The sequence below is a fragment of the Mustela nigripes genome, chromosome 2, assembly GCF_022355385.1.
Source record: "Mustela nigripes isolate SB6536 chromosome 2, MUSNIG.SB6536, whole genome shotgun sequence".
NCBI classification, from domain to species: domain Eukaryota; kingdom Metazoa; phylum Chordata; class Mammalia; order Carnivora; family Mustelidae; genus Mustela; species Mustela nigripes.
In genome coordinates, this window is record NC_081558.1 from 70,381,143 (window position 1) to 70,407,576 (window position 26,434).

The following is a 26,434-nucleotide window of genomic DNA, read 5'->3' on the forward strand; positions in this document are numbered from 1 at the left end:
CTCTTACAGTTTGTTGCCCAGCTGGACAAAGGCGGGAACTCAGTTCTTCCCCTGAGGGGCTCACAGCTAGTTGAGAAGGGGCTGTAGAAAACACTGATCACGTTGTAGTGAAATCATCAGTGTACTCTGTACCTAGCCACAGGACACAAGTCAAGGCAAGCTTGAAATACAAGGTGACATTTGAGTGGTATTTTGAGATGGGAGTTTGCTGGGCAGCGAAGGGCATTCTGGGCAACAAGGACAGCTGGTGTAAAAACCAACATTTGTGAAAAAGTATGCTTAGCAAATTGTGAGAAGTTGGCGTGGCTTAACTGAAGAGGTACTGGATAAAACAGCAGAGTCTGCACGTGATAAGAGAGGCTGTTTTTACGGACACAAGGCAATAGTGCCTTCCACAAGGTAGACCTGTCTTTCCCTCCTCAAAGTTCCAGGTGAAGGCTGGGCTCAACCAGATGGTCCCAGGCACCCAGGGTTGCTCTGGCCTTGCTCTTCTTTGTGTGGCTGAAGATCATTTCAGCTCCATCCCCTCTCTGCACGGACTGCTGGAGAACATGGCTTGGAAGCTCTCTTTATAGCTTGTGAACCAGGCATGGGGACTTACCTTGCTGCAAGGAAAGATGGGAAATGTAGTTTTTAGCCTGGTGGCCATGTGCCCAACCACACCTTGGGAACTCCATTACCAAAAGGAAGAGGCTGAAATTGGATATTGGGAAATCTCTCTTCCGACAGCTTCTGTTTTAGGAAGGCGTGGGCCGAAACGTGGCTGGGAGGTTTTTAAAGCAGGGCGGTACCATGTTTTTAAAAAGCACCTTTCCTCAGATGGCCCTAGTAGCAGTGTGGCCAGCAACCTTGGGGCCGTTGTAGTAACTGGGGAAGGGGGAGATCCGCCCTGAGTGAGCCTGGCCTTCTGATGGTTTGACAGGCTGGATGTTGGTGGTTCCGGACTGTGTGGTTGCTGCACATCTCCCAAAAGCCAGGGACCTGTTGGGGTCTAAGTTCAGTCTACAGGCTGATACCCTTTATTTGAGGTTTATCTGAGAACGCATTTATATAGCTTCTTAATAATGTGAGTTGGGGGCCGCCTGGGTAGCTTAGTTGGTTAAGCATCCAATTCTTTTTTTGTTGTTGTTAATTTAATTTTTCAGTGTTCCAAGATTCATTGTTTATGCACCACACCCAGTACTCCACGCAGTATGTGCCCTCCTTAGTACCCACTACCAGGCTCACCCATTCCCCCCCACTTCCAAAACCCTCACTTTGTTTCTTGGTGTCCACAGTCTCTCATGCTTCATCTCCCCCTCCGATTTCCCCCCTTCACTTTTCCTTTCCTTATCCTAATGTTCTCCATGTTATTCCTTATGCTCCACAAGTAAGTGAAACCATGTGATAACTGACTCTCTGCTTGATTTATTTCACTCAGCATAATCTCCTCTAGTTCCGTCCATGTTGATACAAAAGTTGGGTATTCATCCTTTCTGATGGAGGCATAACATATGGACCATATATTCTTTATCCCTTTGTCCATTGAAGGGCATCTTGGCTCTTTACACAGTTTGGCTATTGTGACATTGCTGCTATGAACATTGGGATACATATGGCCCTTCTTTTCACTACATGTGTGTCTTTGGGGTAAATACCCATCAGTGCAATAAGCATCCAGTTCTTGGTTTTGGCTCAGGTCACAGTCTTGGGGTCCTGAGATCAAGCCACATGTCATTGGGCTTTAGACTCAGCCGGGCGTCTGCTTCTCTCTCTCCCTCCCCCTTTGTACCCCATGCCTGCCCATGTTCTCTCTCTCAGATAAATACATAAAATCTTTAAAAAATAATAATGTGAGTTGTGCTGTGCAGAAATGATGACAGTCAAGAGTATAAAGGGGTCTTTCCCTCCAGGCTGGGCTAACAAGTGTTCTTTGACCTTGTCAGCTTGAGTAAGCCCCAGGAGAGGGGGTAGGGCCATCCTTCTTGCGCCTCTGACCCTCCCTGGTTCTGTAGACAAGTTCCTTCACTTCTCCACTCCGCTTCCTGGGCTCTAAGGGAAAATCACTCTGATGCCTCCCTCATTGGTCAGTGTGCTTAACTGCACATCCCTGTCATGCTTATGAAGTCATCTCCCTGTTTAGAGCAAAAACTTCCTGATTGGAATATCCTGGGAGTTCCCCAGCATTTCTTGTGCACCCGCCTGGGAGGGACAGACTGCTGGTGGCGGAGGGAGGGGCACAGCTTTTGGTCAGACAGCTGAGGCTTCTCATGCAGGAGCTGCCACTTAGCTGCATGGCTTTGACCAACAAGATATTCCACAGCCCCTGTGAATCTCTGCTTCCTCCTCTGTTGATCAGAGCAGATATTCTCTGTCCCAGGTTGATGGCAGGTTCAGAGAGTGCCCTGCACGCAGCTGGCTGGGGGCCTGCAACACTGCAGGCATTCCTGGAGAATTCTAGAAGGCTCTCCTGCTATGTGTACCCAGCCTCAGGCCTTGAGTTTGTCTTCTCCGTGGGGCAGATGTGGTGTTCCCCTCTTCACCCTGCCGCCAAGTTCAAGGAATGCTCCCTGGGTCTCTGCAGTTCTTCCCTGTGCTCTGATTCTCTGGACCTTCCAGGCGGCTGAAAACTTGCTATGTTTATATGGCTGGTCATGTTATGGCAAAATCAAATACACAGAATTATTTGTTTGTTTGTTTTTAAAGATTTTATTTATTTGAGAGAGAGAGAGAGCATGAGAGGGGAGAAGATCAGAGGGAGAAGGAGACTCCCCACAGAGCTGAGAGCCCTATGCGGGACTTGACCCTGGGACTCCAGGATCATGACCTGAGCCAAAGGCAGTTGCTTAACCAACTGAGCCATGCAGGCATCTGATTTTTTTGTTTTTTGTTTTTTTAAAAGAGGCATTTTGGCATAGTCTCACCTTTTGATACTTTATCTCGCCAGTCATCATGTGCTCTGAGGGAAACAACCTCTCCTGGACATCAAGACCTGCACTGTAAATACGTTGACCTTCAGTCCTGGAAGTGTAGAAAGGCAGGTCAAGCCTCAGTCTGAGCAGCTGCCAACATGCTCAGAAGTGACCCGGTATTCTTAGAAGGGACTTCTGTTTTAGATAGTTGCCCTCCCTAGCACCCAGAGCAGGCCGCCATTTTTAAAACCATGAAGCCTCTCCCCAAGATGAGCTTTGTGAGAACTACTCTTCACTTGATTATGAGGGGTGGAAATACTTGCTTAGTTACGCACCCTACTTGAGCCTCTTGAGTGGCATTTTGTTGTTGGCAGGAGGTGAGAAGAAGTAGGAGACATCTGTCTTGAGCTTGGGCTGTTGGCACTGGCCTCAGGGAGGAGGCCCCTTCTGTTCGCGGCAGACCTTTGCTAAGTGGCAGAGCAGCTCTGGTCTGGTTTTCAGCTGGCTGAAATGCCAAGAGCGCTTGCAGTGACATTTCCCACACGAAGCCAAGAATCCGAGTGTTCGGATGTTGTCTCCCTCCAGTCCCTAAAGCTCCAAGGAAAATTCTACATGTCTTCACTTTGTACTTATTTTCTTCTCTTTCCTCAGTGCTTGAAAAACCATACTGACTTCCTGAGTTGAAATGTTCTGTGGTAAAGCTTTGCATAATGAACTGAGTAAGACAGGGTGGGGTGTGGGTCGGGTGGTAGGAGGTGGAGGGAGTCTGACAGGTGCTTTCTGAGGGCTCTTGCCTAGAGGGTGACACTGGGTCACCAAACGCTTCCTTGACCTGTGATTCTGTATATTTTTTGCCTGTCCTGTGGCCTTAAACAGGAAGGACAGAGTCTCCGGGATAGCCGTTGTTGTGGGCACAGGAGGCTCCATATTGTCCTCCAGTGTGAATGGCCCTGTAGCCATGCCGTGCTGCCACCTTTGCTTTGGTTCAGCCCCAAGAGCAGCAAAGGGACTGATCTTCCTTGCTCTGCTGGCCTTGGTTCCCCCGTGAATCTCAAGGCCCCGCCCCGGGCCCTTCCTGCTCCCTCCGCCTCCCCTTTCCAGCTTGCTTTGCTCCCACTCTTTGTGCCACTCATTTCCTTTGTGTTCAGGCTGGGCCTCTCTCCTTTCCTTTGATGCCACCTTCCATGTCCTAAGAATGACTCCTAAGAGTGATTGATCTCTTGTCAGCATCTCTTCCTTACTTCACCTTGACCTTGTGTGGCTTCGTGTAACTCCAGAGGATTTTCTCCTGCCCCTTCCTGCACTTTGGAGAGGGATGGGAGGCGGAGTCCCATGTTCTGCCCTCCACCTTGACCCAGGCCGCTGCCTCTGTTTACTACTTCAAGGCATGAACATTGTGCAATAAACTTCTTAAGAATTGCTTTGATTGTAGCCTTTTTTTTTTTTTTAGATTTTATTTATTTATTTGACAGAGAGAGATCACAAGTAGGCAGAGAGAGGGCAGCAGGCTCCCCGCTGAGCAGAGAGCCCGATCTAGGAGGAAAGACCAAGGTAACTCTCTTGTCCAGCCGTGAGCACCATGGGTGCTCTGGTTTCTTTGTGGGGTCACAAGACCACCACTGCTCTCATCTGCCGTTTGCCGTCATGGGTCACGAATATTCTCTGCGAACTGGGCCAGTATGGTCACTGATGTCAGGATTAGTTGAGAGATAATCAAGAGATAATCAAGGCTCACCCATTAGCATTTATTTAATTCATTCTTCCTCACGGTAGAGAAGTTGAGGAAGACTGGTCTTGTCCTGGGTATACTGGCTGTGTTGTTGTGTTTACTGTTTAATTATAAGGCCTCTTTAATGGGCTTTGTAGGAATCGAAGGACCTTCACAGGCATTGAGGTACACCCCTTGAGCACAGTCTGGGCCAGGACCTAGGAGGGGTACAGGTGGTGGATTGAGAAAAACCAGTGGTGGAAATTGGCCATCTCCCAGGGGACAGATTGGATACTAAAATATCCAGAAGACAGAACCTAGCAGAATATCTAACAAAACACTGTAGGAATATGGAAGGGAGGAGAGAGGTTAATTCTTCTTGAAGTGTTCAAAACACCAACATATCCGGGAAGATCTAGCCTCTGCCTCAAAGGACGGGCACCTGTTGCTTTAATGGTTGGAAGCCCCACAAGAACACAAGCATTGCAAAAGCAGGACCATGACAGTTGTGTAGACTGGTGCATCTCCTGTGTCTCTGAGACTCAGGGTATATTAGGATGGATGAATGGAAAAAATACAGGTGGATGAACAGTTGAGTGAATTAAATGAAGGCAAAAATCCCAGATGGGGGATGGTTTGAGTGGTAAGAGTAGCAGGCAGCAGTTAGACATATTGGTGAAACTGTAGCAGGTTTGGCTTACAGGTAGAGTGTTTGAATGAGAATGATCCGAGAAAGGGTCGGGACCCAGAAAGCCTAAGAGTTGTGGCTTCACTTTGAAGAAAGTGAGCTGCTAAAAACAGTATAGGAACTGTCTCAGGTAGGTCTTGTACATTTTGAGAGTGGAATTTAAATTGGAAGAAGGCCCCTGAGGTGGCCAAATCTGGCCTCACCCTGCTTTGGGTAAGTAGGCAAAGACACCTGTTGGGGCCATGATGCTGGTGGTTAGCAGCCGCAAGGCCAGAGCCAGATTTGGGCTCTCATTTCCCTGTCTTTTTCTCTGTAGATGTGTGCAACAGCACCGATCTTCCGGAAGTCGAGATCATCAGCCTGCTGGAGGAGCAGCTGCCCCATTATAAGTTAAGAGCCGACACCATCTACGGTTATGACCACGACGACTGGCTCCATACACCCCTCATTTCTCCAGATGCCAACATTGACCTCACAACCGAGCAAATCGAAGAGACGCTGAAGTACTTCCGTGAGTAGTTCCCTTTCTTTCTTTTTTTTTTTTCCTTTTTTGAGTAGTTCCCTTTCATCTGGTGACAGCACTGTGATGGCCGGTGTCCTTAGCCATGGCCCCACGTGGGACCTCATGCTGGTTAGCAGGTCTTATGGCTTGCTGTTTGTGGTAGGGTGTGCTGAGCAATGTGGCTCTAGGGTTTAGCCACACACAAGGCCTTGATATTGAGTGTTCTGAGTAGAAATTTTAGGGTGGTGGGGACCAGGTACGAATTTTCATTTGAACCAGTTTTCTCTTAACTGTACAGAAGAATTTGAAAATACTCCCATTTCCCGCCTTTTACCAAAATACCATGTGAGTCCGTGGAAACTCTCCCTGGGAAGGAGTTTGCATTTAAACTAAAGTCACTGGGAACATCTTGGCTACGTAGCATTATTTATATGATATAGCAAGACATGTATACCAAGGTTGAGCATTATCTTTCTTTTTTTTAATTTTTAAATTGGGGTATAATTGACATATAACATTATATTAATTTCAGGTGTACAACACAATTTTGTACACAACACAATATTGTACAACAATATTTGTCTACACTGCAAAATGAATGAATGAATCTTTGTCTTGTTAACATCTGTCCCCATACATAGTTAGAAAAAAAATTTTTTTTTTCTCATAGTGAGAACTTTTAAGATCTACTCTCTTAGCAATTTCAAACATGCAATACAGTATTATTACTGTGGTCATCATGCTGTGCATTACATTCCCGTGACATACTTATTTTATAAATATATTATAACTGGAGGTTGTTTTTTTGTTTTTTGTTTTTAAGATTTTATTTATTTGACAGAGATCACAAGTAGGCAGAGAGGCAGGCAGAGAGAGAGAGAGAGAGTGGGGGGAAGCAGGCTCCCTGCTGAGCAGAGAGCCTGGATGTGGGGCTCCATCCCGGGACGCCAGGATCATGACCTGAGCTGAAGGCAGAGGCTTAACCCACTGAGCCACCCAGGCGCCCCTGGAAGTTTTTTTTTTTTTTTTTTTAAAGATTTTATTTATTTATTTGACAGCCAGAGATCACAAGTAGGCAGAGCAGCAGGCAGAGAGGGGGAAGCAGGCTCCCCGCAGAGCAGAGACCCCAATATGGGGCTTGATCCCAGGACCCTGAGATCATGACCTGAGCTGAAGGCAGAGCCTTAACCCACTGAGCCACACAGGCGCCCCATAGCTGGAAGTTTTTACCTGTTGACCCCCTTAACCTGTTTTCCCTGCCCCCCTCTCCCCCCCCGCAGCTCCCAGCTCTGCCTCTGGCAACTATCAATGTATTCTCTGTATCTGTGAACTTGGTTTTCCAAGACTAACGATTTCTGTGTGAGAGCCCACTAAGCTGGTTATTCAGAAAAATCCAAAGGCTGCTCCAACGACAAACTTGTCATGCTCTGGGGCTGCAGAGTTGATACCTGATAGGGTGAACAGTATACCATGTGGGTCCCCGCCTCCCTACCCCCCACCCCCCGCCGCCCCCTGCAAAGTGTGGTTACAAGGGTGTGAAACCCGATATTGCAGATTTGGAAAACATGTGATAGTTTTTTAAAAAATCACATGCTTATGATGTTTCTAATATTCATTCAAGAGGCACCTTTGTAGAAATCATTTTACGCTTTAGAAATTCAACACAGCCCAATGAGGTTGGTAGGACAGACACAGTTCTCCATTGTCTTGACACCTCTGACTTTAAAATTCAAGTTAACTTTAACCTTGTCTGAGTTAGTGATGTCACTTTGGCAGTGAGATAATTTACATACCTGTGTATCATTGTATCGCCTTTAAAAAGAAAAAGTATAGCAATCCTGCTTCTACTTGATGGTAACTTGGTTCAAAACCAGCTTCTAACGCCCATAAGTTTTCTGTAATTATTGTCTCAATACAGAGTGATCTCCAGTGTTCTTGAATTTGGGAAATCATTTATAATAAACAAGATGGAACTACAAACTTCTCTTTTAGAATGTATCTTGGGCTGTTTTCTCATTTTCTCTCTTAGATATCGATGAGAAGGGAATTTTGTTTAGACTGACCTTTGTGTTTATACCTGAGACAAATCAGGTGTATGAACACGGCAGGTAATCAGTTTCAGTTGGAATAAAAATAGAATAATCCACACCTGGGCAAATATGAAGCATGTTAGACTTGTACCAGTGTTCCCAGTGGAGCTTTAGACTTTCTGACGTGTCTGGCAGTGAATAGGAAGCTCTTTGCTGGTCCCTTTTGTTGACTCACGGTATCTGTTATACCAAGAGATGTGGTGTTGGATAGAAAACTGTGTCCAGAGTCACGTCCTTGGCAAGTTCTGTCTTTGGTTCCTTCAGACTGCTTCATGGTAGAATTCAGAGCAGGACAGGTTTTCTTTGTTTGTTTTTCTTTTGTGGTTTTGTTTGTTTTGTTTGGTTTTGTTTGGTTTGGTTCTTTCCTCCCCCCAAATCCCCGTGTGTTACTTCTTCCTTAAGAGATCCTCCTGTGATTCTGCAGGACCCTGCATGGCCATTTCTGCTGTGGGAGGCTCCTGGGTCCCTGCATGAGTGAATCGCTTATAGTCACGGTATAACAGGAACCATACACAGGCAGGACTTCAGTATTCTCGGAGAACTTTCACATGAATTGCTCCTTTCTTCCCTATGCAGTGTCTGCAGTCTGGGCAGGGCTGGTTTGGTTATCGAGGAAGTGGAAGCATGGAGGGCTCCTGTATTTCTTCCATAGCACTGACCTCCAGCTTCTGAAATACTTGCAGACAGTAGACTCGAGCAGACGCTGTGGCTCATTTCTGTTTGTGCACTCTGTTTTGGTTATGCATTTGGTCGTGGATAACAAAATTATGCCAAAATTAGAGGAAGCTGAGCGGAAACTCTGATAGTTCTTAGGGCACGGTTGCCCCCAAGTCTTACATTAATTTTGTATTTTTCTTCTGTGTTACTTGTGCTTAGAGCAAAGCGGGTATTTGCTAACTATGGATTAAATGAATGATCAGGGGGAAACTCTTAAATAGAGCAGGCTCCTCAGCATGGCTTTCAAATGGAGGTCCTAGGACCCCTGAAGATCTGTAGAGGGAAATTGGGGATTCTGTGAACTTGTAAAGAAATGACATGGCGTCTTTATTTTCACTGATTTCTAACTGAAATGCAGGGTTTCCTTTCATGGTGAACCCAGAAAACAAAGCACGGTGGTATCAGCAGGCCCTGTGGCTTCATCACTGCTAGAAATGAAGATTTTCATGTCCTGCTGCGGTGGAGATGGTTTGAAATACCTCTACTCGTCACGGCTCTGAAATTACCTTCGTTGTAAGATGTGCTGGTCGATCTTGTTATTTAATGCATTGATAAGCTCTTCTATCACAGACTTTCTGCAAGTTTTCATAGCTGCATTGCAATACAGTCGGTTTCCTCCGAGTCGTCTGTACTTTATGTTGTGTTTTCAACCCTGTCTTCTAAGAAGGGGTCTGTGAGCCTGGCCAAACTGGCTGAGAGGTCGGTGGAAGGCACAGATCAGGAGCCCTGCTCCATGCGTGGTGTCCTTTTTGGGTTTCCTTGTTTGTTTATAGGAGCGTAACCCAGGGGATTCCATGGCCACAGCGCTGTGACTCACCGGTGCGTCAAGTCAGTTGTGAGGTGTGGGAGAAGATAACAGAGCTGTTTCCTCTTAGATGTCTTTTCTCATCAGTTAGGGCAGTGGTTCTCTGTTGTGGGTGGGAGTGGGGATAAGGGGTACCCTAGGGGTTCTGATAATAGGAGATGAGGTAAACCTCAGTTCCCACTCTTATAGGCTGTTTCCCAGAGTAGAGGAATGATGCTTTGCCTTTTGGATCTGGCCCTCCCCTGGCTTGTTTTTTTCAATTTTTCATTTTTCATTTTTTAATTTTAAGTAGCTTCCATGCCTAACATGGGGCTTGAACTCATGGCCCTGAGATTGGGAGTCACATGTTCTGTCAACTGAGCCAGTCAGGAGCCCCTCACCTGGCTTGTTAAGAAGAGGTGGATACCTCTTTGGGTGTCTCCCTTTACCAAGTGGTAGGATGACCTTTTCAGACAAATTTTTAACAGGTTGATTTTTTTTTTTTTTTTTTAAATTCTGGAGGAGCATGGGAAACACAGAACAGGAAAATGATTCACATAGCAGATGTACCCATAAATGGGGACATTTAGGATTAGATGGTCTAGGAGGAAGACAGAGTAGTCAGCATTTAGCCCTTACTGTGTATCAGGCACTGTTCCTAATTCCTTACATGTATCTCATTCAGTTTGCACAGTGTCCTCTGAGTGAGTCTTGCTGTCCCCATCCTACAGATGAGGACACTGAGGCACAGAAGCTTGCCCAGAGTCACACAGCTTGCAAGGGGTGGGGGATGCTGAGTAGCAAACCTAGGTTGTCTGCTCTGCCTCTGTATCTTAACTACTCTCTCAGAAGAGCAAAACGAGAAAACAATTGTAGTTTAAGAGTAAAACTGATGTGGCACGGGGGATGTGAAGAGCAGACCCTCAGTTTGAGAACATCAGTAGCTATTTGTTTATAAAATGTGTTTTCTACATATTTAAGATCTGACTTTTTTCCTCTAAAGGTCGCTGTCCCAAGTGACACTTAGTGGGAACGTACTGTCAACTTGAGATTTCCTCCCTGCTTCCCTGTGGTTTTTGCCTCTGTCATGTGGTCTGTAGGTCACGTTTCCTTTCCCCTGGTGGAAACAACTTGTGTATGCTGTGGACCTTTCTTGTCACATAGCATTCTGCAGACAGCAGACGTGGACATGACTGACTTGTTACAGAGGTGGCTGTGGCCCCTTCCCATTTCTCATTTCCAGGGCCTGCTTTGTGTCACTTTTTGGTTAAGGAGCTTGGTCAAGAAAAGCAATCTCTCTGTGTCTCAAGTGCGTAGGATTCCCTGACCACTTCACCTCCGACTTTACCTGGAATAATCTTTTTTCCTAAGGAGAAAAGAAGGTTATAAAGTAAATAAGAGTTTTAAGACATTGTTCTATTGTTTACTCTTACTGTAAACTAATCTTAATGAATCAGCCAACAGGTATTTACTGAGCGCCTTGTATGTACCTGTAATCTTTTGTGAACTTGACTTCTTTGAATTCCAGCTCAGGTTTTCTGGCTAAGGAAGTAAGAATGGCTCCTGGATTATGGATTTTCTTCCCTTACCTGAGCAGGGACTTTGCAGCTGGACGTGGGCCCATGCAGAAAGCCCTCCAGGCCTCTGCACAGAGTTGCTTGCCTTGCTTATATGGGAGGAGTGAGTGGGGTCTGGGAACTTACATATTCTACCAGGTCCCTGTTTTTAAAGTTTCATTTAAACAACAAAAAAATGAAAGACCATTGCTGGAGCACCTGAGGCATGTGGCAAAGTGTTTCACAAGCTTGTACATGGTACCGGCCTTGCACGGGCCAGGGGTCATGGATGGGTCCCTCTGGCCCTCACCCTGGCCCTCTGGAGTTGTGTCCAGGGAAGATTGGAGTCCACAGTCACTGTCATACGCCGATTTCCACTGTGTTCATTCACTTGTGTCCACATGGTTCCAAGCATCATGAGTGTTTTATGAGCTTGTGTGTTACCCTTCACCACCCTAGGACTCTTTGAGGGCAGCGGGAAAGTGCTTGGGACAAGGTATGCAAGCCCAGAGCGTCTGCAGGAGGTCTAACTGGCCAGGGCATTGGCTGGACTTCAGCATCTCTACCTATCTGTCCCTGGAGGTCTTGGTGCCCTGGGAGCAGGGGTGACACAGGGACCACTCCCTTCTGGACTCTTGCCTTCCTGGAGAGCAGCCAGCTGTGCTGTCCCTTCCCTTTCCTCCTGGCTGCTGTTGCGGCTGTCATATGTCTATATGCTTCCACCACGATGATGCAAGCAGTAATAATAATGAGTCAGATCTGGGGAGTGCTTCCTGTTGGCCGGTCTGGGGCTCGTAAGCGCTTTACCTTCATGAATCTGTTAGGACACATACACTGGATTTGAAGTCTATGATCCCCTCTTTGTTAAGTGATTTTTTTCAGATATAGTGCAAAGGCAAATTGAATTAGCCATTTAATCCTTAATTTAGTCTTTCAGGGTATTAAACTTCGCTTTCATAGAAACAGCTGTCTGTGCAACTCATGAAATAATAAATGTAACTCTGTCATTACATTAACAAGCAAAAATGGCCATGAACAGATCTGGGGACAAAGACAAATGAGCCTTGGTAGGGAAAAGAACTTGATTCCTACGAGCCCACATGGCCAGGCTAGAGAGACAGTGGTGTGTTTGCGGGCAGGCGGCCCGCTCTCCGGGGGGCCACGACGCCTTGTTGGGACTCCGGGTCCCGCAGGAGTGCCTGGGACTAGAGAGGGCTGTAGCAGCTCTGTGTGCAGGGGACTTGTCCCTGGCAGTGTTGTAGTTCTGCCTCTCCTTGGACCAGTCCTCTCTGGTCTAGCTTGTTCCTGTTCCTTTTTGGTAAATTTCTTTTCTCCTTCCTCTGCTTCGTGATGGGTGCTTACCAGTCTCCTGTCTCGGGGTCTCCTGCCCTCCCCCACTTTTCTTCAGCCGTGTCTCTCTGCTTCTGCATGTCCCTCTCCACCGACAGGATGCGTTGCTGGAGTCTCTTGTAAATTGAGCACGGGTTTGTCATCTTCACGCCCGTCTTCTCACAGCTACCTGACGTGCATGGAGGCCCCAGGCACTCACCCGGCCACTGCCTGTGCTACGTCCCGTCCTTTCTGTCCTCAGGGGCACCTTCTGGTCCTGGTCCTGAGTGAGTGTTACTGTCATCTCCACGAGCAAGTTGTGAAACCTCTTTGGACCTTGGTTTTCTTTTTTTTTTAAGTGGAAAAAAAAAAAAAAGGTTCTGTGACTCTGTTGGGACATGGTGTCCATTTCTGATTTTCTGGGTGGAGGAAGCAGGGATGCTTGTCATCGCTCAGCCCTTAGTGCCTGGCCATTTAGTGAATGTCAACGGTCCTCAAAGGGAGTGAGGTTTTAAAAATAGTATATCCTTTGATCATAAAAATTTGCTGATTGTAGGTAATTTAGCAAGACTTAGGACAAAAAGATGACTAACTTAGCAAACATTTCTCAGTTTTTGTGAGATATTTTTAGTGGGTTTTTTTTCCTCCAACAAATATATTACATATCTGGGGACATAATGCTTTTTTACTTAATTGCATATGTTGACCATTTCCCTGTGGCATTAAAATTCTTGAAAAGCACAATTTTCATTGTTGTTTAATATCCCATCATTTATACCTAGTTGTTGGTCTGTTATTAAGGATCTGGGCCGTTTCTAAATTTTCCTCAGATAACACACCCGAAAACATCCTTCCACATCTGTAGGTGTCTACCCAACTCATGATTTCCTTAAGGTGTATTTCTAGGAATTTACTTGGCTTGAAAATGTGGCAGTTTTTAAGTTTCATTGAACTTATTTAAGTTTCTTTGAACGATTACTCTTAGATTTAATATTAACTGGGATGCTTGGGCGGCCCAGTCAGTTGAGTATCTACCTTTGGCTTGGGTCATGATCCCAGTGTTCTGGGATTGAGCCCCATGCTGCTCAGCAGGGAGCCTGCTTCTCCCTTTCCCTCTGCCTGGTGCTTCCCCTGCTCATCCTCTCTCTGCCAAATAAATAATAATCTTTTAAAATAAATAAATAGATATTAACTTACTGCAAAAAAGCAGCCCATTCTTGGTGAGCATGAGATCATACAGAGTCATGAGATCATTAGGAGCCCTGAGGAATAAATGTTGAGTGAGTGAATGAGTAGAACATCATTCCATGAGGTGCTAAGAGTTCATAAACTTCCTGATTTTTCTTTCTAACCTAAGAATGGTCAGCAGAGATCCCGAGATTGATGGATGCCTCATTCTTTGGATACAGAATTCTTTTCAGGTTTCGTCTCTAATTTCTGCTGGATGGTTTGTACGTCATGGTGGTTAGTGAAAAATGAAAAGGACATCTATTGAGTGCTTATTACATTCTGAGCAATGAGTCCCCCTGCAGTGCTCAAAGATCGAGACTGGCTTATCCCCATTTTTAAAATGAGGAGGCGGTGGTTCAGAGGGACCCTCCATTGCCAGCCCAAGGTCGCACAGGATAGGGGAGAAGCAGATCTCAGCCCAGCTGGACCAAGCCCATTCTTTGTATCATAAGATATCCTCAGTGCAGCCCAGGCCTTATTTGTGGTTTGAAAAGGTCTTATGTACTTTTGAGGTGCTTGAAATGGGCAGCATTTCCCTGCTCCCTAGGCCTCACTTGTGATCTTCTCATCTTTCACTAAATCTTTTTATTTCCAAGACTTCAGGCCGTGTAGTACTCAGAAGCACTTTGCCTGAAAACGCCGTATTTGGTCTTAAAGAAGTCTGAACATACCCTACGTGTTTTCTTACAAGACACCTGAGGAAAAATATCTGACCCTTATCTTAGCTTGGGTAGGTCGTTACGCATTAATGTTTGGAAAATGACAGTATTAGATAATGGCCTGAAGAATTGATTGAAGTGCTCAATTGTGTGTGTGTGTGTGTTTCAAAGTGTTATCCAGGGATCACCTTAAACTTTTCACCAAGGACCGCTTCATGAGAAAGAACAGTAATGGATGTTATCTGTAGAAGTTAGCTAGGACTGAGAGATGCAGCTAATCTGTGTGGGGGTAGGGGATGTCTATTTGAGGTTTAGGTAACCTCCCTATATGGTGAAGGTTTTCCTCTTTTGAGTGGTTCTTAGAGACCAGTTGTGAGGGACCCAACAGTCAGCCCTGTGTTAGAGGGCCTCGCCTCCCTCATCCCCCTTGCCAACTCCATGTGTGACCTTGAGCAAACCTCATAGCCTCTTAGGGACTCAGATTTTACTATCTAGAAATTAGTCAGCGTTAAACATTCTGTGGCTCTCTGAAATATGTCACTGAGAGTTTTTTACTCTTTTGTCAAAGGGATCCCAGGACAAAGTTCTTTTATTATTGTTTTTGTCTTACTGTGTTTCCTTTAAAAATATTTTTTCCATATTGTATAATAGGAATTATGAGACTTGAGACTTTAATTTTCAGTTTTAAGAAATTGTTAAAGAGAAAAAAAAAAGGTAGTTTTTGCTCTTTTAAAATAGAAGTGCTGGGGCACCTGGGTGGCTCAGTGGGTTTAAAGCCTCTGCCTTTGGCTCAGGTCATGATCCCAGGGTCCTGGGATTGAGACCCCTGTTGGGCTCTGCTCAGCGGGGAGTCTGCTTCCTCCTCTCTCTCTGCCTGCCTCTCTGCCTACTTGTGATCTCTGTCAAATAAATAAATAGAAATCTTTAAAAAAATAATAAAATAAAAGTGCTGTTACTGCCCTCAGGTGATAGTTCTAGGGAAAATTTTTAAGAATTCTCAGAACACAGGGGCACCTGGGTGGCTCAGTGGGTTGAAGCCTCTGCCTTCGGCTCAGGTCATGATCCCGGTATCCTGGGATCTAGCCCACATTGGGCTCTTTGCTCAGCAGGGAGCCTGCTTCCTCCTCCTCTCTGTGCCTACCTCTCTGCCTACTTGTGATCTCTGTCTGTCAAATAAATAAATAAAATCTTAAGAAAAAAAAAAAAAAGGAACTCTCAGAACACGATAGAAATACTGTCCTAATTCTCTAAGCACATTTTAAATTGCCTCGAACTTTTCTCATTAAAATTTAGATCTCTGCAAGGCTTATGTTCTGAAAGACTGCAAGCTGTTAGAAATAATTTCTGTATTCATTGAGTAAATCTCAAGGGGACAGAGCCCTTGTCTGCCTCATGTTTGCGTTAAGTAAGTGTTTAATAAATGCTTCCTCAGGAAGAGAAAATGAAAAGATACATGTTTTGAGGTTCAAGTTTTTCTCCTTTTTTAAAATAAAAGAAACCCAAAAAACCCACATACGGCATACAGAGTTTGGTTTTGCCACCTTCCCAAGATGGCCTTCAGTCTGATTAAAATCCTAAGTGTGGCCAAAATAGAGGCACTGGGATAGGCCAAATGAAATGGATAGGTAACACCCGGTGCTGACTTCCTGAAGGGAGGGGCTTAATAGTTCTGTGAGGTGGTGACATAGGAGAAAACATGGGGGAGGGGTGCCCTCTGGGGCCCTGGGGATCCTTCTCCCCCAGGTGTTATGTGTGGTGGGGGGGTGTCGAATGAGGGGAGGAAAGACAAATTACAGGGTTGGGGTGGAGCCTGTGCTGGGGATGGGAAAGGGATCTCGTGGCCAGGAACAACTTCTTATTTCATTTGCCAACCAACATGATACCAAAGTGCATACATTATAATACATTTATAAATAGTTGCTGTGAATTTCTCTCCTGTAAACGCCCACACTTTGTCCGGGTCCTTCTGCCATCCCAAGACCAGGGGCCATGTTGTTGACAGGTGAGCGTCCGATGAGCCCTGGATTGTGCCTTCTCCCCTCTCTTGCTTGCCCCTCCCACGAGTGGACTTTTCCCTGGGCCTGTTTTTGCTGCTTCTAGCTATCCAGTGGTGTGCAGGGGCAGAGATGGGAGCAGAGTAGCCCTGGCTGCGTGAGCCCAGTGCACGCGTGAGCCCAGTGCACACGTGAGCCGCACCTGGTCACAGCCATCCCCACCCTGGCGTGGGCCCAGGCCCCACGGGAACTGGAGGACCTGTGTCCCGGGGCCGGTGCAGGGCAGCTGCACGCTGGCGAGCCCGATAGCACCTGCAGCTCTGGGCGCAGCATCTGGTCAAGCAGGGTGGCCAGGGACTCATCTCCGGGGGCAGTCTACCCACGTGTCCCCTAAGCTTCCTCTGGCTTCTGCCACCTGCCACCTTTTTTTTTTCCCCTCATCAAATCAGATTCCAATCTTAAGTATCTTTTCTTTTGAGACTAAAAATGCTTGGCAAGCAGTTCTGTACAGATTGACTGTTTGCCTTCCCGCGTCCCTCCGGTGCATCCAAGACAAAGTTGGAATGGGCTCAGGTGGGAAATTGACGTGACAGCTCAGCTCACACCCCCATTGGCTCCTCCTGGGGGACACACTCAGGCCAGAGAGGCTCCGAGTTGCAGCAGGAGCAGGGTGGGGGTTCGATGGAGCTTCTGGCTGCGTTTTGAAGCCTGTGGCATCGGCCATATGACTCGCTGGGTCCTGGAGTGGAATGCCCCATGCAGCCCCCCAAGGCTGTAGGAAGCAGACTGGGAACCTGAGACACATCTGAACTGTTTCTTTTCCATTTCCTTCTCGGATTTTAATAACTCCACCAAGGCAGGGCCGCACGTCGCGTCTGCAGTGCACTGTTGAGTGCCATGTCTCTGCCTTTGGATGTGTCTCTGAAAGCCAGACTCTGTTCTGCCCCAGAGAACTGGGAGGTGGCATGGGTGCCTGCTTTTCCTGTGCTTGAAATGAGGTGGAGATGGTTTGGGAGGGGGGTAGCTGACAGCAAGCTGTTTGCCAGTAGCCAGCCTTCTGCCACAGGAGCTCAGTGACTGGCAGTGGCAATGTCTTAAAGATCGGAAGGAGAGCTCCCCAGAAGCATTCTCTCTGCAGCAGGTGCAGGAAGGTCTGCTGGTGAGGCTGGGTTTCACGCAAGCTCCAGCAGCCCTGTCAGGATTGGAAGGCCAGGAAGCCCATTTTTCTGTTATTAGGCTTCTGGCCTCTTTGAGTGCAGATAGAAGGCCAGCCATGCTGTTTCCCGAGCGGAGAAAAGCCCTAGAGACTGGGATCGTGTTCCAGAGGGGATTGGGGCCGCCGAGTGGTTCTGCTTCCTAGCAGGAGGGAAGCCATCTTTCTACCCACCTGCTTGAGTAAGTGGCAGCGTGTGGCCCATGCTGATCACCGAGGAGCACGGAGGAAGGAAAGTGGCGTGTGCCATGACATCAGATATTTTGGGGGCAAACTCCTAACTGCATTCTTTGTGCTTTAAATTGTTCAGTGTTATTGTTTACTCATCTTTTAAGTGTATTGAATAACTGTTCAAAATTAGGTACACACATATGTGTATGTTCAGATGTGTATATAGAAAATCACTCATACGCATGAAGCTATTTAATTCATACGCTCACAGAACTAATCATTAGAAACTTAGAAGCTTAGAAATTCTTTTCAACATTTGAATCTGATCACAAATGGAAGCCATAGATTACTACAGACCGGATCTGTTAGATTCGCTTACATGCTCCCCTAAGCGACAACACAGGACGGGACCGTCCTCCTTGCCCGGGTGTGGCCTGTGACCACAGCATTCTGCTCTGTTTCTGTTCTCCACCTGCCTCCTTGTTCCATATCCGGTTGTCTTATTCACAGCCACCCTACTTCGAGAAGTGTTCATGTAATGCATTATAAAAGATATTAGTGGAAGAGACAGAACAATCATACACGCCCACCCTCCTCTTCTTCAGAAGCATTAAAAATATCTTCCAATAATCTTCTCTCCTTTATACATCAGTTGCCTCGTTCACTTGATTGCCCTTTTAGTCTTGGCATTCCTTGATCATCACCACGATCTTTACAGACTCGACTTGTTCCCTCTAAATGTCACTAACTGTGTTCGGTTTTTGATGTTCAGTTTGTCACAGCTGGCCCTTGACTATCCTTTTACGCTGGCTTCTGTGCCTTATCACTCCTACCCCCAAGACCTTGTGGAGCCATCTTTGCTTTCCTCTGAGCCAGCCTTGTAGGTGGATCTTGTTTTTTTCTTGCTCAAGGCATGGAATGAGCAGCTCTCCCAAGGAACGCTGTTGACATTTCACCTAAAGCTGGACACCAGAATGTTGACGTGCTGGTTGTTGGTGCAGTAGTGTCCTTGCTGGGCCACTTCCTTGACAGATCTGGAAATAGTATTTCTTTTTAGTATCACTAAGTCCCATTGATATTTTCAATTTAATTCTTTCATGATCATTTTTTAGTTTGTTCTTAAAAGGAAATAGGACTTCACAATTTTTAAAAAAGATTTATTTGAGAGAGAGAAAGCAAGCATGAGAGGGAGGGGCAGAGGGATGGGGGTGGAGAATCTCCAGCAGACCCCCTGCTGAGAGGGGAGCCTCCCAGGGGCTTGATCTCACAACCTGAGCCAAATGCAAGAGTGGGACGCTTAACCCACTGAGCCACCCAGGTACCCCCACAATTTGTTTTTGCTGTGAAATGCCAACTTGAGTTTTTATCTTTGTCTCCCCCCGCCTTTCACAGTTCATTTGCAAATAATCCTTAGATGTTTTCTTAGTTATCGTGGGAAGACGGTAGAGGTGGACCATGCCCAGTTTAAATCTACGTGCTCTAATTGCTGAGTGATCTTGGACAAGTGAGTTAAATTCTCTGGGTCCCCTGGCCTCCTCTGCACAGCGAGCAGGCTGGTAATTAGATAGCAGGGTCTGAGGAAGGAGTGAGCTAGGAAGTGCTGGCCACCTGGTGTGCAGCCTGCGTGCCCTAAATGGTATTGGGTGATGAGGGTGAGTGAGAGGTGGCTTCTCTGAGGCTCTCTGGGGACCTGTCCCTGATCCTCATTCCCCCAGGGTGGGGCCGTGATGGGAGCATTCTGGGGTTGGGGGGTTGCTGTGGAAGAACTTGCTTTTTCAGCTGCAGGAAGTGGGGGGATGGTGGGGAAGGAAGGGAAGGAAGACTGGGACCCTCCGGGCCATGGGACTCTTGGAGGAGAATGTGGATTTGAAGGCAGGTACAGCCGAATCTCAACCTCAGCACCATTTCCAGAGCTGCAGATGGACTGCTTTATCCTTCTGAGCCTATAAAATGGGAGTGTCGGTGTAGATGTTCCTCTGAATCTTGCTTAGGAGCCCATGGAAGTCATCCACAAGTGATGCTATTTCCTTTGTGCTTGTTGCTGCACACTTTGTTTTCTTTCCCATTTTTGTAAGATGTGAATTTGTTATGCAGAGTTTTTGCACGCGGTGTAAGTCGTGTTCAGGAGTATGTTACTGTTCAGAAATGCGTCCTCTGTCCTGCCCCCCGCCTATTACTGTGAACTCAGTGCCTTTTCATTAATTATGCGGGGACAAGCCAAGACAAGATGGTTCTACCTCATTTCCCTAATTATAGCTTAGAAAATTATACTGTCTTTCTAGTTGCCTATACTGCCTTACTTACGTTTTTAAAAAATTTGAGTGATGAAGATGATCAGAAAGTAGTATTTATTGCAAACTCACTTTGTCCCAGGCACTGTGCTGAGTGTTCTACCATGCATTAATTAATTAATTAAAACCTCGCCTTGTCTCTGAGATAGGTGTTACAATCCCCTTGTGTAACAGTTAAGGCTCAGGTGTCTAAGAAGGTCACAGTGATGGTGGGTGAGGAGCCTGGACCACACCTCAGGCCATCTTACACCAAAGCCCACGCTCTTTTTTTTTTTTTTAAGATTTTTATTTATTTATTTATTTGACAGAGAGAGAGATCACAAGTAGGCAGAGAGGCAGGCAGAGAGAGAGGAAGGGAAGCAGGCCCCCTGCTGAGCAGAGAGCCCGATGTGGGACTTGATCCCAGGACTCCGAGATCATGACCTGAGCCGAAGGCAGTGGCTTAACCCACTGAGCCAACCAGGGGCCCCAAAGCCCACGCTCTTAACTGTGAAATTAAACTGCCTGTTAGTCTGTCTCTCGTCTGACTGTATGTCCATCCGTCCATCCATCCATCCATCCATCCATCCATCATTTTTTGCCTTTATGATGATACTGATAAAGTATTTTTAAGAATTCATAGTGCGGGAAGGGAAATGTGCATGCCTTTGTCTCTCCCCTTATTTGACTTTCTGTGATGCTTTACAGAGTTTGCGTGTCCTGTTCACTTATTTCATCTGCATTTTGCAGATTCTTATTGGACCCTTTCCCCCAGACATAGTGGATTGAACCTTTGAGCATGCTGATATTTGAGGAATCTGTTAATTGTTGACCGGAGGCCTAGAATCATCTTTTTAGAAACACCGTAAGGAACTTTATTTATTTATTTATTTTTAGATTTTATTTATTTGAGAGACAGACAGAGGGCACAAGTAGGGGGAGTAGCAAGCAGAGGGGAAGCAGGCTCTCGGTTGAGCAGGGAGCCTGATGTGGGGCTTGATCCCTGGCCGTGGGATCCTGACCTGAGCAGACACTTAACCTACCGAGCCACCTAGGCGCCCCCAACTCAAGGTTTTAAACAAAACCTTGGAAAACCTTGGGGCACAGCCTCTGCTCATGTCTCACATGGGGGTCTGCTGTGGGGCTGTTGAGAGGTACTGTCCTTGCCAGGGAGAGACATGATAGAGGACCAGAGGGAGAGATATGTTCAGATAATGGGGACAGCTATAGCGAGAATTAAAATCATTGGCTGCTGACTTTAAATAGGCAGATGTCCTAGAAAATCTTAAATGTGTACCTAAGCAGGGGTCAGGGAGAGGGAAGGACAGGGATTCAAGTGAGTGAGTGAGGTGATGGGGTCTGATTTCTATGTTGCCCAGGAAGAATTTGGAATTCGGTAGGGAGGGGCACAGTTCCTCCAGGGTATAAGTGACAGCTGGGGAACAGCATAACCAGAGACAGTACCATTCCCTGGCACTGTGTATCTTCCAAACTTTACCAAAAGCCTGTTTACATCCTGAGCCAAGATTCATCACCAGCTGCCTTTAGCTTTCCTTTTCCCTTCTGAGAGTTGAGGAGGTTCTGCTATTTGATGTTGCTGAAGAGGCAGGAACCCCGCTTTCCACACGGGACAGGATATGCTCTCCCAGTGTGCAGGCCGGGCCAAGTGGGCTCAGTTGGCCACCCAGCAAGTGGGAAGATCTGCTTGTAGCATCTTGTGCTGGTGGGCAAGTACCGCCTGGTAAAAAAGCACATGGCCCTTGAGTACAGAGAGGGTACCTGGAGCTGGGAGAAGCTTTTGGAACTTACACAGGGGACAGGAAGCCAGCTCTGGGGACCTCACAGCACAGCATTAGAGGTGCATTTGCTTCCCATGATTTAGGAAGGTTGAGATAGGTCTATACTTAGTACAGATTCTGCCCAAGAGTCCATACATAGGGTTTGTAATTATGTGTGTGTATGCGTGTATATAAACGTGTGTGTGTGCACGCATATCTACACAGTTTTTTCTTAAAATTTTTTAAATTCAAATGCAGACACACACACACACACACACACACACACTGTGTATGTTACCCTTCCTGATCTATCCGTCCTACTGACCTACCTCACTGTTGCAACTGTGGCCAGTGGACCAGCAGCACTGCTGTCCCATGGGAACTCGTCAGAGATGCAGAGTCTTGGGCCTGCTGCATACCTGCAGCGTCCAGATCTGCATTTCAGCAACAGCTCCTGGTACTTCATGGGCATGTTAACTCCTGGAAGCCCCGCCCTAGAGGGATGCTTCCGTGGTTGTGAACTGAGGCATCATATGCCACTGGAAGAATGAAGGGAAACGGTCCCTGTTCGGTCACCATAGAAGGAAAGGAGCATGCTTTCCCTATGGTGGAAAAGAGACCTTCTCGTATTACTAGCTTACAAGTTACATGGTCTTGAGTAGAAAATTAAGAGGAGAAACCTATCAGAGCCCACGCGGCTGCTGTTGATGCCAGCACATGGTTACGGCATCCAGCCAGCAGGCTGGTGAGGTTTGGTAGGGAGTTCTGTTTTCGGGCTTTGGTTTCTGAGGGAGATTTTTGTTCCCAGAGGACATTTGGCAGTGTCCTTACATCAAGGAGAGAGAGGGGGTGGTGCTCCTGTGATCTAAGTGGTAGAGACAGGGGCACTGCTAAGCACCCTGCAATGCCCAGACAGCCCCCAGCAGCCGCCTTAAGTGTCAGTTGATTTGACCTTAAATGTCAGTAGCACTGAGCTTGAGAAACCCTGGTTCAAGGGATGAAGCTAACCTATAGTTAGTCCAAAATCTATCTATTACTCATTTAATTGCGATATTTAAAACATGCCAAACACTAATCAACGGTGACTCCATTTTTTTTCTTTACGAAATAATACATTACAGATGCATTTATAAGGACGGTTGCAAAAGCCCATTCCCTCCCTCCCTAGAGGCAACCACACCATTTTGCAGGTGGGCTCTTGCCTTCTGTTGTTTGTACTTGGATCACACATGTGAGTGCCAGTGAAACAGTCTCTTGCATTGCCTGGGCCCCTTTGTGATGGCGTTCTCCCCCGTTTGTATGTTGCAAGCTGTTTTCCCAGAAGTTTGAGCAAAGGCATGAGCAGCAGAGCAGAACTGCATCTCAATGAAAGCATTTCTATTTTCTTTTTTTTTTTTTTAAGATTTTATTTGTTTATTTGACAGATCACAAGTAGTCAGGCAGGCAGAGAGAGGGGGGTAAGCAGGCTCCCTGCTGGGATAGAGCCTGATGCAGGACTCTATCCCAGGACCCTGAGACCACCACCTGAGCCAAAGGCAGAGCCACCCAGGTACCCTAGCATTTCCATTTTCTGAGTGATTTACCTTTCCTTTAGGTGGTGGTCAAAAATGTTCAGAAAAGGTGTTTCACGTATTAAATCAGGTTGACCAAGGAAAACCAAAAGTAATGGTTACAGATTTTAGAACGTGGCATTTTTTTGAAATGCAGACTTTATAGTGGCTCAGAATTGAGCAGATGTTCTTGTCTTTACATTTGTTGGAAGTGATGATGGTGGCAAGGCCCCCAGCTCCCACCTGCCCGCACCCCCCTTTCTCCTTGTGTGGCACCTCCCCGCCCCTGCTCCCAGCATCCTTGGAAGACATTTCCTCCATCTTGGCATCATTTTTCAGAGCCGGCCAGTTTCTATGGCAACTGTAAGATTGAAAGATGATCAGCGAGCGGGAGGCGAAGCGGGAGGCAAGGCTGGAGTGAGACCTCCGGCTGGTGGTGTGTGTCCCTGACGTCATCCTCCTCGCGTCTGGATAGGGCGATAACGGATACTCCCATTCAGGGCTGCTGGCCACTGCCGCTTTATTAGCAGGGCTGCTGGGGGGCTCTGCAAATTGCTTCTCTTTCTGCCCCCTCCTGTCCTCGCCCCTCCAGAATTCTGCTTCTCACGGCCTCTTTTTCTGTTTCGGCGGCAGACTGTCATTAAGAATGCACGGCTTAATCCCGGTGTGTTTCAGGACGCTCTTCTGCCCAGTGTTCTGGAAGGGCAGGGAGGCATGGCAGTGTTTTACTTGATGTTGATGGTGCTGTGAAGTCTGTTCTTTCCTCTGCGAGAATACTGACTATGCAGAAATTTATTGAAGCGGATTATTATGAACTAGACTGGTATTATGAAGAATGCTCGGACGGTAATTATGGCCCCCCGCGAAACAGAGCAGGAATGTGTAGGAGCATTGTCTCCCTCTGGGGTGGGGTGGTGATCTTGAAACCTTTGCTGGGGACACGGGCAGGAGGTGGTGGGGGGTGCTGGAACCTGCATGACCGCAGGCGTGCATGACCCTGCCGGTTTGGAAAGCAGGGTGGGTGAGATGGCAGCTGGGCAGGGCTCAGGAGGACCCTTCTGTGCTTAGTCGGTCTTTGCTCAGAAGGGCAGATGGTGTGTGCCTGGTTTGTGAGCGTTGTACTTCTCTTGGATTGAATTCGCTCTGGGGTGAGACGTGAGTTTGATGTTGACGTGCGCATGCATGCACACACGTGTGTATATGTGCGTGTGCACGCGTGTGCAAGGAGAGATGTGTTCAGTGACCTCTGTGCTGTTGGCGGGGCTGGGAGTAGTGGATTGAGGAGGCGGCTCTCTGGACTGTTGGCAGCAGGCCTGGAAGAGTCCTCCCTTTCCCAAGCCCAGACGGAGCCCTGATCGGAGGTGGGCCCTGGGGAGGCTGGAGAAGATGCAGAAGCAGCTTCTTACCCGGCAGGCAATTCAAATGCATTTTGCTTGTGGGATCCCGGGGATCTGTGGGGGTGGGGAGACATTGGGAGGGGCTGGAGAGACTGTCTCCTTCTGTCACAGGCCGTGTTTGTGCAGGGAGGGTGTGGCACATTCCAGAGGAGACTGGGTGGAGTTTGTGTGGCCAGAGAGGCCTTGGGAGGTTTCTGGTACCCGGAAATTAGCACTGAGATGCATTCTCAGGGAGGCCACAGGAGAGGGCCCTTAGGCTCCTGTGGTGCTGGGTCCTAGAACCTTGTAGGACACAGTGGATCTGTCTTGTTTAATTTCTTCTTCAAAATGACCCTCAAATCACATGTCTTTCGCATGCCCCCCTCATCCCCCATACATGAAAAGAATACAATTAATATGTACAGTCTGAGGGTCTGGTCCCTAGTGGTACCATGTTCCCAGTGCCTCAGGAGCCATTAGTAGGTGAGGTAGCTGTTTCTTAATTGAATTGGGAGTTTCAGACCACTCTGACCATGACCACGTTGGATGAATCTGAATGATGTAGCGGGCCGGGAGCTGGCCTCGTCAATAAGCTGAAGAACTGCATACTTATCTCCTGTCTGCTGATTGCTGCCTTGACCAACAGCTACGGGAGAGGGACGGGAGAGGCTTCCTCCAGGAGGGAGGGTGGGTATGTGATTGCGCTGAGAAACTTCCCCAGTTGAGCCCCACTGTCCCCCAGCGTTAGGTGAGGACAGCGTGGTGTGGAGTCCCTGTGTGGTTTTTAAATATCCTGAGTAATGGTGGTGGTGGGCTGCTCCGAGAGTCTTCTGGGGAGAAGATGACTGGGTCCTTTTTGCTGTTTGGATGTGTTATTTTTGATGCAAGTTCCCATCCTCTTACCTCACTCCAAGAGGCGATGATAGGGATGCTTCTTTTCAGAACTGTCACTGAACTCTTTAGAGTTTCCGTGGTGATTTGGGACTCAACTGAGTGAGCTCTCCCTAAATTTTTTAGAGTGTGGACCTCAGTGGATCCCTGGAATGGGGAATGTGAGTTCTGGCAGAATGCCTGTCCCACACTGTGGCTGAGTTGGGGCATGGCCATGGCTCCCACGGATCCCTCCTAGAAGTGGAGGAGGAAGGTGTTTCATACTGTCTTGACCCAGTTGCTACAGCATCCAGCTCTCTTTACACCCTGGTCCTTGGGAATAAAGCCAGTCGCTTGTGGTAGTTAGTCTGAGGACTGAGAGGAGGCAGGCTGACTCTTATCTGGGTGTTTGTCAGAAGGATTTTCTTACCCAGCCATTTCTCAGTGGAGTCTTTTGGCCCGGAGGCAGCCAGATCTCTCTTCTTCCAACTGAAAGGAAAATGGAAGGAGAGGCTACTCATCGGTCCAAGGGTAAAGCAGTGTTGCTTGCAGTTACTGTCTGAGTGTGTATTGAGCAAAAATACTTGCCTTTACTCGCCATTCCGGTTTGGATAAAGGGGAGAGGGCCTTTGGGACAGAATCTACTGGGACAACCAGCATTTGCGTAATCCCATTTTTAAAATAGTCAGCAAAACAGGGAATACAAGGGACAGAAACCCAGAAATCATCCAGTTTAGGAAAGCCAGGGGATTGGGATTTCAAGTAAATGCTAATTTTACAGTTAACTCCTTTACTCATTTCTCCCTAGTTGGGTTCTTACCTGGCCTCGGCAACTGGTCTGGAAATGCATTTTGCCTTTGTTTATATATGCATCTTTTAAATTGCAAACAAAATAGCCTTTTCATCTCCCAGTCCTCCCCTGCTGGGCAGTGGCGTGCGGGGGGGGGGGGGGGGGGGGGGGGGGGGGGGGGGACCCCCCAGCGCTGGGGTTTCTCTTCTTTTGGGGCTGGACTGTTACTGAGGTGGGGGCGCCGCGGCGGCGTCTCCTATTACAAAAC

General features: G+C 47.3%; 1 protein-coding gene across 8 annotated transcripts in view; it reads left to right on the plus strand.

Annotated features, from left to right (window-relative positions):
- Positions 1-26,434, plus strand: part of TRAK1 (trafficking kinesin protein 1) — a 118,974-nt gene that overhangs the window by 26,594 nt on the left and 65,946 nt on the right. For 6 of the 8 annotated variants that reach the window (XM_059390735.1, XM_059390729.1, XM_059390730.1 and 3 more), the window contains exon 2: positions 5,604-5,798. Coding sequence is in view for 7 of the 8 variants with exons in the window: in XM_059390729.1 (XP_059246712.1) it covers positions 5,604-5,798 (195 nt within the window). In the remaining variant the exon portion in view is untranslated. Of the gene's footprint in view, positions 1-5,603; positions 5,799-23,823; positions 23,977-26,434 lie in introns of those variants that run through there. The other 2 variants (XM_059390732.1, XM_059390734.1) reach the window with 2 other exon arrangements.